The sequence below is a fragment of the Cinclus cinclus genome, chromosome 12, assembly GCF_963662255.1.
Source record: "Cinclus cinclus chromosome 12, bCinCin1.1, whole genome shotgun sequence".
Taxonomy (NCBI): domain Eukaryota; kingdom Metazoa; phylum Chordata; class Aves; order Passeriformes; family Cinclidae; genus Cinclus; species Cinclus cinclus.
In genome coordinates, this window is record NC_085057.1 from 8,983,234 (window position 1) to 8,996,894 (window position 13,661).

Below are 13,661 nucleotides of genomic sequence, written 5' to 3' on the forward strand. Positions count from 1 at the left end.
CCAATAAAGTGCGGAGACACGGGCACCGCCTCCGCGTGCTCTGGGGGCGGGGCGGCGGGGCTGGCCAATAGCAGGGGGCGGGGCGATGGCACGTAGGACTCGGCCAATGAGCGCTGGGGGGGAGCGGTGGCGGGGTCGGTGCAGCTAAGATGGAGTCGGTAGCGCTGGTGGCGCCGGTGACAGCGCTGGAGTTCGCGGGGGATGTGCTGCTGGCGGGTGAGCGCTGGGACCGGGACGGGGCGGGCGGCGGGACCAGCGGCGGTGGCTGACGCGATGTCCCGCAGGTACAGGCCCGGAGGTGGTGGCGTTTCGGCTGAGTGGCAGCGGGTCAGCGGCGGCGGCGGGCCGGCGGAGCGTGCTGAATGAGGCCAGCGTGCAGGGCCTGCGGGCCGAGCCGGGGCCCGAGCCGGCGGCGCGAGTAGCGGTCTTCGGTGGGCGCTGGCTGGCAGTGCTGGCGGTGCGGCGCGGCCGAGCGGGCGGCGGGCCGCGGCTGGCGGTGTGTGGCGGCGGCACCGCGCGCCCGCTCGGGGCGCGGGTGTGGGAGGTGCGGTGGGCGGCGGGCAGCCGGCTGGCGCTGGCGTTGGGCGGTGGGACCGTGGCGCTCTACGAGTGGCGGGGCGGTGGGCGCTGGCTGCGGCAGGTGAGCTGCGGCGGGGCCGGGGCGCTGCGCTGCGCCGTGCTGGCGGGGGTGAGGTGGGAGCGGCTGGCGCTGGCGGCCGGCACGGCGATGGGGGCCGTGGTAGTGTGGAGGGCGGCGGCGGCGAAGGCCCCTCGGCGTCAGCTCCGCGGACACCGGGGCGCGGTGCTGGCGCTCTGCTACGCGGCGTCGCGGGGGCTGCTCGCCTCCGCCTCCGAAGACCGCAGCGTGCGGGTCTGGGCCGTGGGTGAGTTGGGCGGCGGGGACGGGGCCGGCACCTGCCTGCTGGTGTGCTACGGGCACGGGGCGCGAGTGGCCGCCGTGGTGCTGCGGGGGCCGCTCCCGGTCAGCGCCGGGGAGGACGGCGCCTGCCTGGAGTGGGGCGGTGGCGGCGGCGTGCGGCGGGCGCGGCGCGGGCACCGCGGGGCCCTGCGCGCCCTGGCCCTGCGCCCCGCCGGCGGCCGCCTGGCCACGGGAGGCGACGACGGCGGCGTCCGGCTCTGGCAGCCCCGGCGGGCGGCCGCGGAGGCGGTCCCCGCGGCTGTGGCGCTGGGAGCCCCGGAGCGGCCGCGGGCCGTGCTGCTGGTGGGGCCGCGGCGGGTGCTGGCGCTGGGCGAGGCGGGCGGGCTAGCGATATTCGAGGTGGCTCAGGGGCGCTGGGCGCCGGTGCTGCACCCCACCGCCAGCGGGCCCCGCGCCGTGCTGGCGGCCACCCCGCTGCATGGACGGGACGAGATCCTCTGCGCCGTGGCCGGGGGCGACGGGCGCCTCCTCCTTTTCGCCTTGAGCCGCCCCGGGGCTGCCGCCGAGCTCAGGCTGTTCGAGGGGGCTGTGCACGGGTTGAGCTGGGCCCCCCGTCCCGGGCTGTCCCCCGACACCGCTGCTGCCCTTCTGGCCTCCGGGCCCGACGGGGAGATGCTCTGGCTGGACGTCACCCACCGCCCCGGGCAGGCACCCTGGGTGCAGCTCATGGGTCGGTACCTGCTGCCCCCCTGCAAGCAGCGCTGGCACACCTGTGCCGCCTTCCTGCCCCAGGAAGGGCTCCTGGTCTGCGGAGACCGCCGGGGCTCCCTCCTCCTCTTCCCTTGCAGCAGCTCCTCGGGGTGGTCTGCAGAAAGCACCAGCATAGTTAATGGTAGTACTGACCCAGCTGTTGAGGACTCCAGCAATGAGTTGGAACCCTCTTGCTTGTTGCACAAAGGGATTCTTCCTCTTGAATCCCCACTGTCAGTGCTCTTTGGACTCCATGGGAAAACAGGAGTTACCTCAGTGACTATCCACGGGGGTTACATTTACAGCACCGGCCGGGATGGTGTCTACCGCCAGCTCCGCCTGTGGGACCAGCAGCTGGAGCTCCTGCAGAAGCACAGGCCCTGCAAAGGGCTTCAGTGGATTGAGGAACTGCACTTCACATCGGATGGGGACCTGCTTGTTCTGGGCTTTCATGCTGACAACTTTGTGGTGTGGAGCAGCAGGACTGGTGAGAATATCCACTGCATCCCCTGTGGGGGTGGGCACCGCTCCTGGAGCTACTGCAGCAGCCCCTTGGCCAAGGTGTTTGCCTTTATCAAGTCTGGGGATGTGATGCTGTATCACTGTGAGGCCGAGCCCTGCGAGCAGCAGGTCCTGCTGCCATCCCTGCATGGGCGGGAGATCACCTGCGTGCGGCGCCTGGGGGCTGTGGATGTGCCTGGCCATGCCACCCCCGTTAACGTGTTTGTCACCGGCAGTGAGGACACCACAGCCTGTGTCCTAGTGCTCAGTGAGAACTCTCGGGCAGCTGTGCCCCTTGTCCGCCTCAGTGACCACATTTCCAGCGTGAGGACATTGGCATTTGCCATGGGACCTGGAGATAAGAGCTTTGGTGATGAGGGCTTGTCTGCCCTGCTCTTCTCTGCAGGCGGCCGTGCACAGATTGAGTGCTACCGGCTGCTGTGCAATGGGGATGCAGCATCTGAGCATGCTGTGGCCTGCCAGGTCATCCATGTGGCCTCCCACCGGCTGGATAAGCACTGGGAGAAGAAGAAGAACAGGCACAAGCTTGTCAAGATGGACCCAGAGACGAGGTGATGCTCAGGGACTGCCCAAGGCAGAGTTAGTAGTGATCAACAGTGTGGGAGGGTGTTGGGAACTGAAAAGGCCTCCACTGGAATACCTTCTCTGTGCAGCTGCAGGTTCAGCTGAAGCAGACAGGGCCAGCATTTCTTCATGTGTGATTCCTGGTATATAGTTCCCTGTGCCCCCTCAAGGGGCTTTTGGTTAGGGGAAGGCACAGGGGTGCTGTCCTGGGCTACCCACCTGCATGGGGCCACAGAGGTGTTAGTGAATGTTGTGTCTTTGCTGCAGGTACATGTCCCTTTCAGTTGTGCCTGGGACCAGCACCAAGCAGCTGCAAACACCCTGGAAGTTCTTGGCTGCTGCCTGCAGTGATGGATCAGTCCGGTGAGGAGCTGTCATGGGGCCTGAGAGGGAGAATGGAGCTGGTGGTGGCAGGAGATGGGATGTGGCCTCTCTGAGCTGTGGCCATAAGACAGCACATGGTGGGAAATGGGGCAGTGGAGCCAGAAGCTCCAACTCTCCCACAGCCAACTGCCCTCTGCTCCATTACAGGATCTTTGGGCTGCTGGAGGCTGCTCAGAAGTTGGTGCTGGTGGCAGAGTCATTTCACCACCAGCGCTGTGTGCTGAAGGTGGAGGCGTTCCTGCACACATGGGCAGGAGGGGAAAGGTGAGCCCTGAATGCTGGGCTGCAGCCAATGGGCTCTGGGGAGAAATGTCTGTCTTCCAAGGGATGGCAGCTCAGCAGGCAGAGGGAAGGGAGAATTTAATCCCTGGGGGCTGTTCTGCCACTTCCATGGACCTCAGTGGGGATGCTCAGGGCTGCAGCCAGAGACTTCCCCAACACCCCGTTCTAGGAGGCACCTCCTGTGCAGTGCAGCCACTGATGGCAGCATTGCCTTCTGGGACATCACCGGCCCCATCATGGATGCGGCGGATGCCCTGCACGAAGCAGAGGGAGACATGCAGCCCTTGGGTGAGTGCTGCTGCCCAGCAGCTCATCTGCTCCTTGTGACCAAGGTGAGCATTGCTCTCCTGACTGAGCCTGTTTACTCAGCTCTGGATGCTCCGCTGGTCACCATCATGGCCCACAGCTGCGGTGTGAACAGCCTTCACATCCGTGAGACACCCGAGGGACGGTACCTGGTGGCCAGCGGCAGCGATGATGGCTCCATCCATGTCTGCCTGCTGGAGGTGGCCCTGGGCAGGGGTGAAGCCACAACAGGGACGTGCCTGCAGGTCCTGGAGCGGATGTCCAGGCCCTGTGCCCATGCTGCCCATGTGACAGGGATCCGGGTGCTGCAGCCAGGCCTGCTGCTCTCTGCCTCAGTGGACCAGCGCCTGACACTGTGGAACCGGTGCCCAGACAAGCTGGTGCCCCTCAGCACCACCTTCTTCCATGTGCCTGACCTAGCTGAGCTGGACTGCTGGGAGGTGGTGGAGGCGGGGGGTGAGCTACGGTACTACTGTGTGCTCTGCGGGCAGGGCCTGGAGATGCTGTGTGGCACAGCCTCCTCCAAACCTCCTTCATAAGAGGCTCCCCAGTAATGGGGCAGGTGTGTGACACATCCAGGTCCCTGCCTGCACACTGGATCTGTCCTGTCCTGAGTGGACAGGCCTACTTGACTCCTTTAGGCACATACCATGGTTGTAGTGATCAAGGCTAGTGGTCTCTGGGAAGAAGGTAGATGTGATCCCTCCTGGACAAGCCTGGGGCTTCCCCATGCAGTAAAAAAGTGGGACTGTTGGTCCCCATTGCTGAAGAGCAGCTCTTCCTCTCCAAGGTGTGAAGGACCCATGTCGGCTTTCCAGTCTTGGGCGCAGAGGGGAACCGTGCTTGGGAGGGCACTGAGGACATGGCCTGGCCTGGGGAGCTTGAGAAAAGGAGGAGGCCAGGAAGGGTCAGGCACTGGTGTGACACATGATGGGCTGCAGCCTTGTGTGTGTGTGTCCTGGGACAGGGCCCTGTTTGACAGTCCTGACCCTGCAGTGCTGAGGATGATGCTGAAATGCACAGGGATGCTGATTCTCCACAGCAGCATTCTGTGGCAAGAGGGGTGGCTGGGCTGCCCACAAATGCCACCCCCCCCCTTAAGCCAATTGGGTTGTTCCTGCACAGCAGCAGGACCCAGGATAGTCAGACCAAAGGAAGGACAAACTACCTTGAGGTCAGACACAGAGAGGGTTTGTCCAGCAATAAGTGTATTGGACCCCAATACTGGGGCCTGGCTCGGAGCCTCAGGAGCTCCCTGCCATCATGGAGCACCCTTCAATAAAGTTTCGAGGGAAGTGAAGTTGGCGTCTGTCTGGCTTTGTGACTGGTCCCTGGTGCCACCTCCCCAGTACTTCCAGCCCAGCTTCTAGGGTGCCACAGGAACCCTTTTCCCTTCTGCTGGTGTGGATAGGGAGGGGCATCTATGTCCCACACTGGACACAGACCAATCCCCAAACACCACGGGCCAGGGGAAGTGCCTGCATGATCCTGAATTGGGCCCTGCTTACCACTCGCCCTGCCAGCAGCATGTCCCCTGTTCTCCCCCCACAACAGGTGGTGCATAGGTGACTGTCACACCATAGTACAGCTCTTCAGGGCTGGCTCAGATCTGGCTGAGAGCAGGGAGGTGCAGGGTTGCCAGTGCACTGTGGAACACTTCCTTCACTGCTCCCAGCAGCTGGAGGCGCGCAAACATCTGGTCAAAGAGATGAGGGAATGGCTCCTGCAGAGAGAAAGGCAGCAGCTAGGGGCTGGTGGCCAAACTGCCTCTCACCAGGCTGGCCCTGATGGTATTGCTGCCTGTGCACCCCTGGAGGATGGGACAGGGGGCCATCACACTGCTGGCACCATTCCCCACATGGCTACCCCCCCAAACGCAGTGCAGCCCCAAAAGGACTGCAGGGCCACAAGGCTGCAGCCTGGGACACTCTAACTCACCCCCAGGATGTGCACCCGGTTGTAGTAGGAGCTAAAATCCATGCTGAGCTGGATCAGGAACTTGCACACCTGCAAGGAAGAGACATTCTCATGGCACAGTGAATTTTGGCTGGTCTTCGGCCCTCACCCACCCCAAGCACAGCAGGAACTGCCCCCCCCCGGGGCATTGCAATCTGTCAACACTGGATGGGCAACACCTGCTAGCACGGAGCTTTGCCCTGGGCTGGGACTGCTGGAGCAGCATCCATGGATGCTGTAACACATGGCACTTACTGTCTCTGTGTTGGCAGTGATCCGGATCCCCTTGGAGGGTGGGGGCAGCTGTGCTGCCTGCTGCAGGACTTCAGGGAAGGGCAGGAGACAGTTGAAGAGCAGGAGCCATTCACCCTGTGAAGGGATTACATTTCTCAGTGTCAGATCTTCCAGGGCCAGTAGCATCCATCACCAGAGCCAAGGGTGCACAGATCCCCCCCATTCCTCCTCTTAGTACTCACCTCTTCTCGGAGGCAGGAGAAGTTCAGTTCAGACACTGGTGGCAGAGGTGGATATGTGCCTGGAAAGCAGGGAGACTGCTGTGCCCAAAGAAGCCCCTGTGGCTCTGAGAGTGGCTGTCGAGGAGGGTGATGGGGCTGGTGCTCACCCTGCTCCACAGCCCGCTGGAAGGTGTTGAAGAGTGTGGCCAGTCGGGCACAGTTGTACATCACAAAGGCACCGCTCTTTGTTCCCTTCGTGGAGATGCTGTTGTTCTCCAGGTCCAGTGTAATCTGAGGGCAGGGAGAAGTCACAGTCCAGGTTGCTCAGCACATTTCACTCCACTGTTCCCACAACCTGCCAGCCCTGGCTCCATGCAAGCTGCTGTCCTACCTGGCTCCGGTGAGCAGTGCTCAGCAACTCAAACCTGATGGCAGCTACTGTTAGAGTATCAATCACCTCTGTCCAGGCCTCATCTGTGAAGAATGTAGGTGCCATCATGCACAGATAGCTCCACTACCATGTACCAAGGCAGGACACCCCTGCCAAGACCAGGCAGTAGCTGAGGACCACCACACTGTTGGCCCTGGCTTCAACTGGAAAGAGTTGCTCTGTGCCAGTGCCCTGGATATTTAGATGCCTTCCCAAAGCAAGGGGAGGAGCACCCTGCAGGGGTGCAGCCCCCTGGCTGTGGACTCATGGGAGCAATGAGGATGGGATGGAGCAGCATCCATGCATGAAGTCCCAGAGTAAGCTCACCATGCGCAAGCTCCCCATACTTTATCACAGAGGCTTCATACATCTGGTGCTTTCGGAGCCTGGGAGAAACACAGACAGAGTCACTCACTGTGGGCTGAGCTGGCACACAGGGAGCCTTAGCAGGAGAGAAAGCAGCAGGTGCCTTGCACACCAACTTACTGGAAGTACTGGTCTGCCCCAATGGGTGATGAAGGGTTGGTCACCTTCACTGGCCCACAGACAAGGTATTTCTGAAAGACAGAGAGGCTGAGGCTGGGAACTGAGTGAAATCCAGCCCTGTTCAAAACCTAGTCATGAGCCAAGGATGGATGCTGGGGGCCACACTGAGGAGGGTCAGAGGTTGCTCTTGCTCACCTGTAAAGCTGTGTGGGCTCCTGGATCCAAAATCCTCCAGAGCACATCCAGCTGCTGCAGCTGGAATTCCTCCTCACAGTTCACCACATGCACGATGCTGCAGCAACTGCTCTGGCCTTTGGCCTGTAGCAGAGCACAACAGGGAGGTCAATCCTATTACCTGGCAAAAGGGAAGGACACTTGGAAAGCGAGAGACGGGTGGTGCCGTGGGGTCACTCACTGGACACTGCAGAACAGCTTCCTGCAGCTCAGCCAAGGACCACAGTGTCCCCTCTGTCACTGAAAGATGGAGGGACACACAGTGGGACACAGGGTTCTCCACACCATCAGGTCTGCCCCTGGCTCAAACCAGACTAAAGGGGAACAAGAGGGGAAAGCCATTTGTGCCCACCCCCCCCACCTTATTTTTGTTAAAAAACAACTGAAAGGAAACAGGCCTCCCTGCACCCATTCTACCCCCACTGCCACACCTGGGATGTTGTACACGTGAGGCTTACCAAGAAGCACATCTAGATTGGGGTCATAGCCCAACAAGCTCTGCTGCTCCACGAAGCTCTTCAGGTGCACCTTAGAGATGACACCCTCGGCTGTGCCCGGCCCCTGCTCGTAGGCTGCAGCATAGGGGCACCGGCCCAGCGCTGCCTTCAAGGCTGAGACGGCATCAGTGAGGGACGAGCCACCGGAGCCCGAGGGCCAGTAGACGCGGAGCTGCCGCAGGACGTCCCAGCTCCTCTCCTCGCTGAGGGCAGGGACCAGGCGGACGCTGACCCTGCGAGAGAGGGCGAGGCAGGCACTGGTGAGCGACGGGCTCTATGGCGATAAGCCGGGAGCAGGACGGGACGGAGGCACTCACCCTTGGGCGCGCAGCAGCTGAGCCAGGTGGTCAGCCACCAGGACGGAGCGGAGGTGGCGGGGCCGCAAGGCAGCGGGGCTCCGCAGGGCCGGGCAGTGCAGCACCACGCAGCCCGTCCGCGCCCCCGCCGCCGGGGAAGCCGGGTCGGGCAGAGGCCTCAACAGGCGCTGGAAGGCCTCAGGACGCCGCACCTGCACCGCCAGCCCAGCCGGCGTCTGCTGGCAAACCCGCAGCGGCAGCACTGCTGGGCCCCGCAGCGACGACACCGCCGATACGGCCTCGGGAGGCACCTGCGGGCGGAGGACGAGGGGTTCGTGCTGCACGTGCACAGGGCAGCTCCACCCCGCCACCATCAAACAGTTCCCGCAAATTCCCTCTCCCGACCGAGGCGTGCCCACGCCGCCATAGCCTACCTGCCCGCCGGGAAAGGCGGCGTTCAGCGCGGCCCGCGGTGCCAGGAAATCCCGGTGGCGCAGGTTGCGGGCGCCGCTCTCCTTCACCCAGAGCGCGGCGGGGCGCCCCAGGGCCCCGTTCAGCGCCCGCAACGTCGCCGCCACCCCCGGGCGGCCCCCATCCACGTCCATGGGAGCCCAGCCGCCGCTTCCACCACCGCGACCGGAAATGACGTCCCACTCGCCATACCCATGCCCGCAGACAGTCGCCATGTCGCGCGCGGCGCTCTTGGGCGGCCATCTTGGTCGCGGGCATGTTGCCCGGGCAGGGCGGCCATCTTGGGGAGGAAACGGGCGCGGAGCCACCATGATGGGTGTGGCGGGCAGTGGGCGCCGCCATTATGAGTGTGTCAGCTCAGGACCATGGGGCTGCAGCTGGGCACGCTGAATGAGACTGAGGGTCTCAGTCCCGCTCAGCCTCACCCCAGCAGGGCCATGGTGCCACCCTGAGGTGCGTAGGGGAAGCTCAGATCTAAAACCCTCAGGAACCCAATGGGAGCAGGAGCCAGAGGCCATGCCGGGGTCAGAGAGGCCTGGGCAGAAACGGGTTGTCGAGGGCAGGGAATGCAGTGCAGCTGTGGGCATGGCCTAGCCCAGAGCACAGCCCACTGGTCCCTGGGCTACTGCGCACAATGAGGGGCCCTGGGAGCAGGTCCAGCACTGAACTCTGGTGAGAAGGGAGTTTTGGATGGGCTGGAGTGTGGGAGGCAGACCCCATGGTGTCACTGGCAGACCCTGGCTGGCCAGTCCAACCTGTCCACCATGAGCCCCCGGGCTTGACTGGGCTGTGACACGATGGCTGAGGAACACCAGCAGCACCCACGTGTTCCCGGCATGGGCTCTGCATGGCAAAGCAATGAGCAGCTGTGGGTGCACACCCTGCGATGTTCTCCAGGCATGCCCCAGTGGGCTGCTTGCCTGTCCAGCACGTGAGCATGTCCTGCTTATCAACCCCAGGAAGAAGGAAGTGGAAGCGATTAGATCATGCCATCATGGTCTTGATTACATCTGCAGAGCTGAGCTGCTCCACAGCAATGCTTGGAGCACAGATCTGACAGAGAGCTCACACTGCTGGCCAGCTCCCCAACAAGTGTGCCAGTCTGTTGAACTAGGGACAGGGCAAAGACCCAGCACACCCCCAGCCCCATGGCACCAAGCCTGATTGACAGGGAGCAGGAAGCACCAAAACCCACCACAGTACGGAGCTAGGGACCTCCCTCAATACCATGCCCTTCCTGCCCTCCCCGTGGAGGAAGGGAGGGGGGAGGAAGGAGCTCTGCCCGCAGGGCCCAAACCGGTTCCTCCAGGGCTTGTGTGCATGGGGGAAAAGAGGTGGGGGGGGGGGGGGGGAGGGGGGAGCAGGGCGAGGGCAGATCCTGCTGCATGGGCTCTTCCAGGAATGCAACAACTCGTTTTGGGGCTCCTCAGGCAGGTCTGGAGCCCCAGGGCTGCAGCCCACAGCCAGTGAAAATCTGCAGCCCCAGGGCAGAAGTGAGAACGTGTCCCCCAGCCATGCCATGGTAGGGTGCTCCCTGCACCACCCACAGCCAAGAGGTGATCTGAGAATCGCTGCTCACACCAGACCAACTGCTGACTGTCCGCAGGGCAGGAGCTGCCCAGGACCCCTGCCCAGCCAGGGGGACTTGCTGGACCTGTGTCACCACTCGAGGTGGGTCCAGGCTGGATTCATCCACATCCCCAGAGCGTCCCGCAGGCCGCCCACGTGGGCCCTGGCAGGGCAGTGGCCTGGGGAGGGCTCTCGGAGGTGCCGAAAGAGCTTTGGAAAGACACGACATCCCCGATGGCTCTCTGGCTGCCTGCTCAGCGGGAGTGATCGTGTCATTCCAAAGCCATCTCTCTCCAGGGGTTGGATCCTGCCCACCCCTGCAGGCACTGGGGTGCTGTGAGGGACAGGGAGAGCCAGCATGGGCAGGAAGTTTGGCTGTATCACATAGCCTGCACCACCGTGGTGCAGGGGACCACATCCACCCTGTGGCCATGCAGTCGTGCTCCCCACACTCTCCGAGGAAGCCAGCTGCTATTTTTACCTGTTGGGAGCACAAGAAACAGAAGAGTCCCCAGCCGGTGCAGGGGCTGAGCCACGAGGCTGGGCTGGTGATCCCCCATCCCGACACCACTCTTCTTCCAGTGTGGCCCCAGGCGCTGCCCCAGCCCCAGGAAGGGCTGGAGTGGGACACGTGGCTCTTGCCCAGCACAGGGTGGTGGGCAGGGGTGGGGGGCGTTGGGGCGAGGCAGTGGCGGGAGCGCGAGTAACGAAACCCCAGGGCAGCTGGGCACAGCGGGGACAGCTGCTTTTGGGATTCCGTTGCCCGCGCTGGCGCCGCGGAGGGATGGGCACGGGCACCACGGCCGTGCCACCCCGACCCTGGGGCAGTCGGTGCGCCAAGAGGGGGAGACGGCGACTTACCGGCAGGGACCGGGGCGGAGGAGGTGCGTGGAAGCTACTGCCGGGCCGTTGTGATCGGGGGTGCCGGGCTTGTGCTGTCGGCTCCCCCCGCGCCGCGGGCCGGCTGCCAAGGGGAGTGCGGCACGACCGAACCAAAAGGAAACGGCTCCAAACAAAGCCCCGGTGGGGCTGGAGCAACTGGTGCCAGCCCATCAGCCCCCGACGGGGCCCGGAAACAGAAGCCGTCCCCGAGGGAGGGCACCTGCCCGGCACCTGCGCCCACAGGCGGCACTGCTCGGTCCGGCCCCGCCGCTGCCAGCGCCTCCAGACCCCGGCGAGGAGCCTTCGGGCACCGCCACGGGGGGAATTCCAACCGCGTGGGGAGCCCCACCGGCCCCATGCGGAACTCCCGCGGTGTCGCCCGGGAATCCCTGGGACCCTGCGCCGGCCAAGGCTGCCGGCTGCGGGAATTCCTCACGCCTCCGGCACGGCAGGTTGGCGGGAAATGCTCAGCAGCCACTGCCGGAAAGCTTCCCGGTGGCCCCCGCAGTGTCAGGCTACGGCTGGCCCCGGGTGGGTGACACAGGTGAGGGCCGTGGGTCCCCTGTCCCAAGGCACCTCTGAGCCCGCAGTGCCACCGGCCTCGCCGAGCGCGGCAGGAGGAGGGTGCAGCGGGAGGTCCCGGAGGCTCGGGGCGTTCAGCCCCGACTGGCAACACCCACCCGCAGTGGGGAACACGGGGAACCGGGGCGCCGTGCCGAGCCTGGGGCAGCCCCGGGGCACCGGCGGGGCCGGGCCAGGAGCGCAGCCAAGACCCGGGCCCGCTCCCTCCCGCCCGGGGAGCCGCCCGCTCCCCTCTCACCTCCGGCCCCGCAGCCTTCGGCACAGCAGCCCGGGCCGGTCCGCAGCCCCTCCCGGCGGCGGGTCGGGGAGGCTCCAGCGGGACACCCCGCACCCTGCTCCCGCCGTGCCGGTCCCGCCCCGCCGCCGGCCGCTTTCGCTTTCGCTCAGGCGCCCACCTGGGCTCTGCAGGTCGGGGTGCGCCCGGGCCCGGGGGCAGCGGGTGTGTGAGTGTCGCGGCCCTCCCGCCCCTCAAGATCCGCGGGCGGGGGAACCCCGAGGGCTCCCCGGGAGCCCCGGTCCGACCCCGCTCCCCCGGTGGCGCTGTCCCGGCCCCGGCCGCCGGGGGGCGGTAGCGGCGGGGGCGGGGCCGCTCGGCGGTTCCGGCGGTGTCGCGGCCATGGCGGCGGTGGCGGCGCTGCGGCGGCTCGTGCCGGCCGCGGGGCGGGCGGCGGGCAGGTACCGGCAGCGGACACCGCGGCTGCCCTGCGACCGGGGGAGGTGCCTGTAGGAGGCCGCAGGGTCTCCGGGGTGTGTCCGTGGGTCCCACATGTCCTAGCTGCTCGCTCTCCCCGCAGAGCGCCGTGCCGGGGTCACCGGCTCACGCCGGCGGATGATGAGATATATCAGCGGACGCGGGTGATGGTGCTGGAGCCGGAGTCCCCCAACATTATGTTCATCGAGGGCTACAGCACCCGCGGCTTCACCATCAGCGGAGTTGTGGTGGTGGGGCCCTGCGCCGTCTTGCCCCGCAGCATCCTCCAGTGGAACGTGAGTGCCTGGCGGCGGGGCGGGGCCTGCCGGTCCCCACCGCGCACCGGGGACAGCCCCCCCCTCAATGCCCGCCGTGTCCCCGCAGGTTGGTTCCCACCGGGACATCTCGCTCGAGAGTCTGTCGCTGTTCCGGCTGCTGGAGCCCCAGATAGGTACGCGGGGCAGGAGGGGCGCGGGCTGCTCTCCCTTCGGGCTCCCATCGGGATGGCTGTGCGGGAGCCATTGGTCCCTGTAGGAAGGGTAGGTCTGGGCCAACGCATCTCGAATGCTGCCCTGCCCACCCTTGTTGTGGCCTGGTTGCAGAGATCCTGGTACTGGGCACAGGGGACCGAGTGGAGCGGCTCCACCCAGCCACACTGAAGCAGATGCGGGAGTGCGGGATTGCTGTGGAGGTGCAGGACACGGTAAGGAAGGGTGAGCACAGGCAGCACCCCACTTAAAGGGAGGGAGGGGGTCATGTACCTTGTGGGGAGGGGTCGACTCTCCTTTCTGAGGGCCGGAGCTTCACTCGCTCCCTTTTCTATTCCCAGGCGAATGCATGTGCAACCTTCAACTTCCTAATGAATGAAAGGCGCCTGGTGGCTGCTGGGCTCATCCCTCCACGGGGCACCTATGGGGTGCAGGCACTGCCTGCCAAGGCCCATGGGCTGAGTGGTTCTTCCCCTTGCCTGCCTGAAGCCCCCAAGTGTCACTGATCCTGGCTGAGAAACGCTCCATAGTGAACTGTGGAGCTGCCGGCTGTGTGATGGCTCTGCACACAGGAGGGCTATGAAATACATGGGCTTAGCTCTTCCCTGCAGTCCGTCGCTTCTTGACCTCCCTGCCCAGTCTGGGCCGGGGACTGTGGGACACCGTACAAGGCTTTGCTGGCAGCGCTGCTCCCACAGCCCTGCCGAGGTCATGCCCCACACCTTGGCAGCAAGAAATCTCACCTGAGGGGAGGGTAAAGGCTGGTGGGGTGAGCTGTACACCCCCAGGCACAGCTGGAGCTTCACGACAAAAATATATGTAAATGGGAAGTACAGGTAATTGCATGGTAGTTAATGCACAGCGCATTGAGGCGGCAACAAATTGATGGGGCATATGCTCACCTTGGGCACTGGGCAGCATGTGTGGTAGTAGGAT

General features: G+C 64.7%; 3 protein-coding genes across 3 annotated transcripts; 2 read left to right on the forward strand and 1 right to left on the reverse strand.

The window, feature by feature from the left end:
- The first annotated feature begins 149 nt into the window (after nucleotides 1-149).
- Nucleotides 150-4,238, forward strand: WDR6 (WD repeat domain 6). The gene is made up of 6 exons (XM_062500990.1): nucleotides 150-216; nucleotides 285-2,703; nucleotides 2,984-3,079; nucleotides 3,248-3,364; nucleotides 3,552-3,670; nucleotides 3,752-4,238. The coding sequence occupies exons 1-6, from the start codon at nucleotides 150-152 to the stop codon at nucleotides 4,225-4,227; spliced, it is 3,294 nt and encodes a 1,097-aa protein (XP_062356974.1). The 3' UTR covers nucleotides 4,228-4,238.
- Nucleotides 4,239-4,242: 4 nt separating this feature from the next.
- On the reverse strand, nucleotides 4,243-8,652 carry DALRD3 (DALR anticodon binding domain containing 3). Its single transcript, XM_062500741.1, has 13 exons — nucleotides 8,477-8,652; nucleotides 8,064-8,353; nucleotides 7,708-7,979; nucleotides 7,431-7,489; nucleotides 7,211-7,333; nucleotides 7,016-7,086; nucleotides 6,857-6,915; nucleotides 6,491-6,573; nucleotides 6,267-6,390; nucleotides 6,121-6,179; nucleotides 5,900-6,013; nucleotides 5,627-5,695; nucleotides 4,243-5,411 (listed from the first exon to the last, which is right to left on the reverse strand). Exons 1-13 carry the CDS (start codon nucleotides 8,645-8,647, stop codon nucleotides 5,292-5,294), a joined length of 1,614 nt encoding a protein of 537 aa, XP_062356725.1. The 5' UTR covers nucleotides 8,648-8,652; the 3' UTR covers nucleotides 4,243-5,291.
- A 3,493-nt stretch (nucleotides 8,653-12,145) lies between these two features.
- Nucleotides 12,146-13,335, forward strand: NDUFAF3 (NADH:ubiquinone oxidoreductase complex assembly factor 3). Its single transcript, XM_062500525.1, has 5 exons — nucleotides 12,146-12,221; nucleotides 12,341-12,533; nucleotides 12,622-12,688; nucleotides 12,840-12,940; nucleotides 13,067-13,335. Exons 1-5 carry the CDS (start codon nucleotides 12,163-12,165, stop codon nucleotides 13,229-13,231), a joined length of 585 nt encoding a protein of 194 aa, XP_062356509.1. The 5' UTR covers nucleotides 12,146-12,162; the 3' UTR covers nucleotides 13,232-13,335.
- Nucleotides 13,336-13,661: the final 326 nt, after the last annotated feature.

Bases quoted from the DNA above. Each gene is read 5' to 3' on its own strand.
- WDR6 (XM_062500990.1), top strand. From the start codon at position 150: ATGGAGTCGGTAGCGCTGGTGGCGCCGGTGACAGCGCTGGAGTTCGCG. The intron at 3,080-3,247 runs GTGAGGAGCTGT...GCTCCATTACAG, and splicing joins TGCAGTGATGGATCAGTCCG to GATCTTTGGGCTGCTGGAGG. The intron at 3,671-3,751 runs GTGAGTGCTGCT...CTGTTTACTCAG, and splicing joins GGGAGACATGCAGCCCTTGG to CTCTGGATGCTCCGCTGGTC.
- DALRD3 (XM_062500741.1), bottom strand. From the start codon at position 8,647: ATGGACGTGGATGGGGGCCGCCCGGGGGTGGCGGCGACGTTGCGGGCG. The intron at 7,980-8,063 runs GTGAGTGCCTCC...CCTCTCTCGCAG, and splicing joins CAGCTGCTGCGCGCCCAAGG to GGTCAGCGTCCGCCTGGTCC. The intron at 5,412-5,626 runs GTGAGTTAGAGT...TTCTCTCTGCAG, and splicing joins ACCGGGTGCACATCCTGGGG to GAGCCATTCCCTCATCTCTT.
- NDUFAF3 (XM_062500525.1), top strand. From the start codon at position 12,163: ATGGCGGCGGTGGCGGCGCTGCGGCGGCTCGTGCCGGCCGCGGGGCGG. The intron at 12,222-12,340 runs GTACCGGCAGCG...CTCTCCCCGCAG, and splicing joins GCGGGGCGGGCGGCGGGCAG to AGCGCCGTGCCGGGGTCACC. The intron at 12,534-12,621 runs GTGAGTGCCTGG...GTGTCCCCGCAG, and splicing joins GCAGCATCCTCCAGTGGAAC to GTTGGTTCCCACCGGGACAT.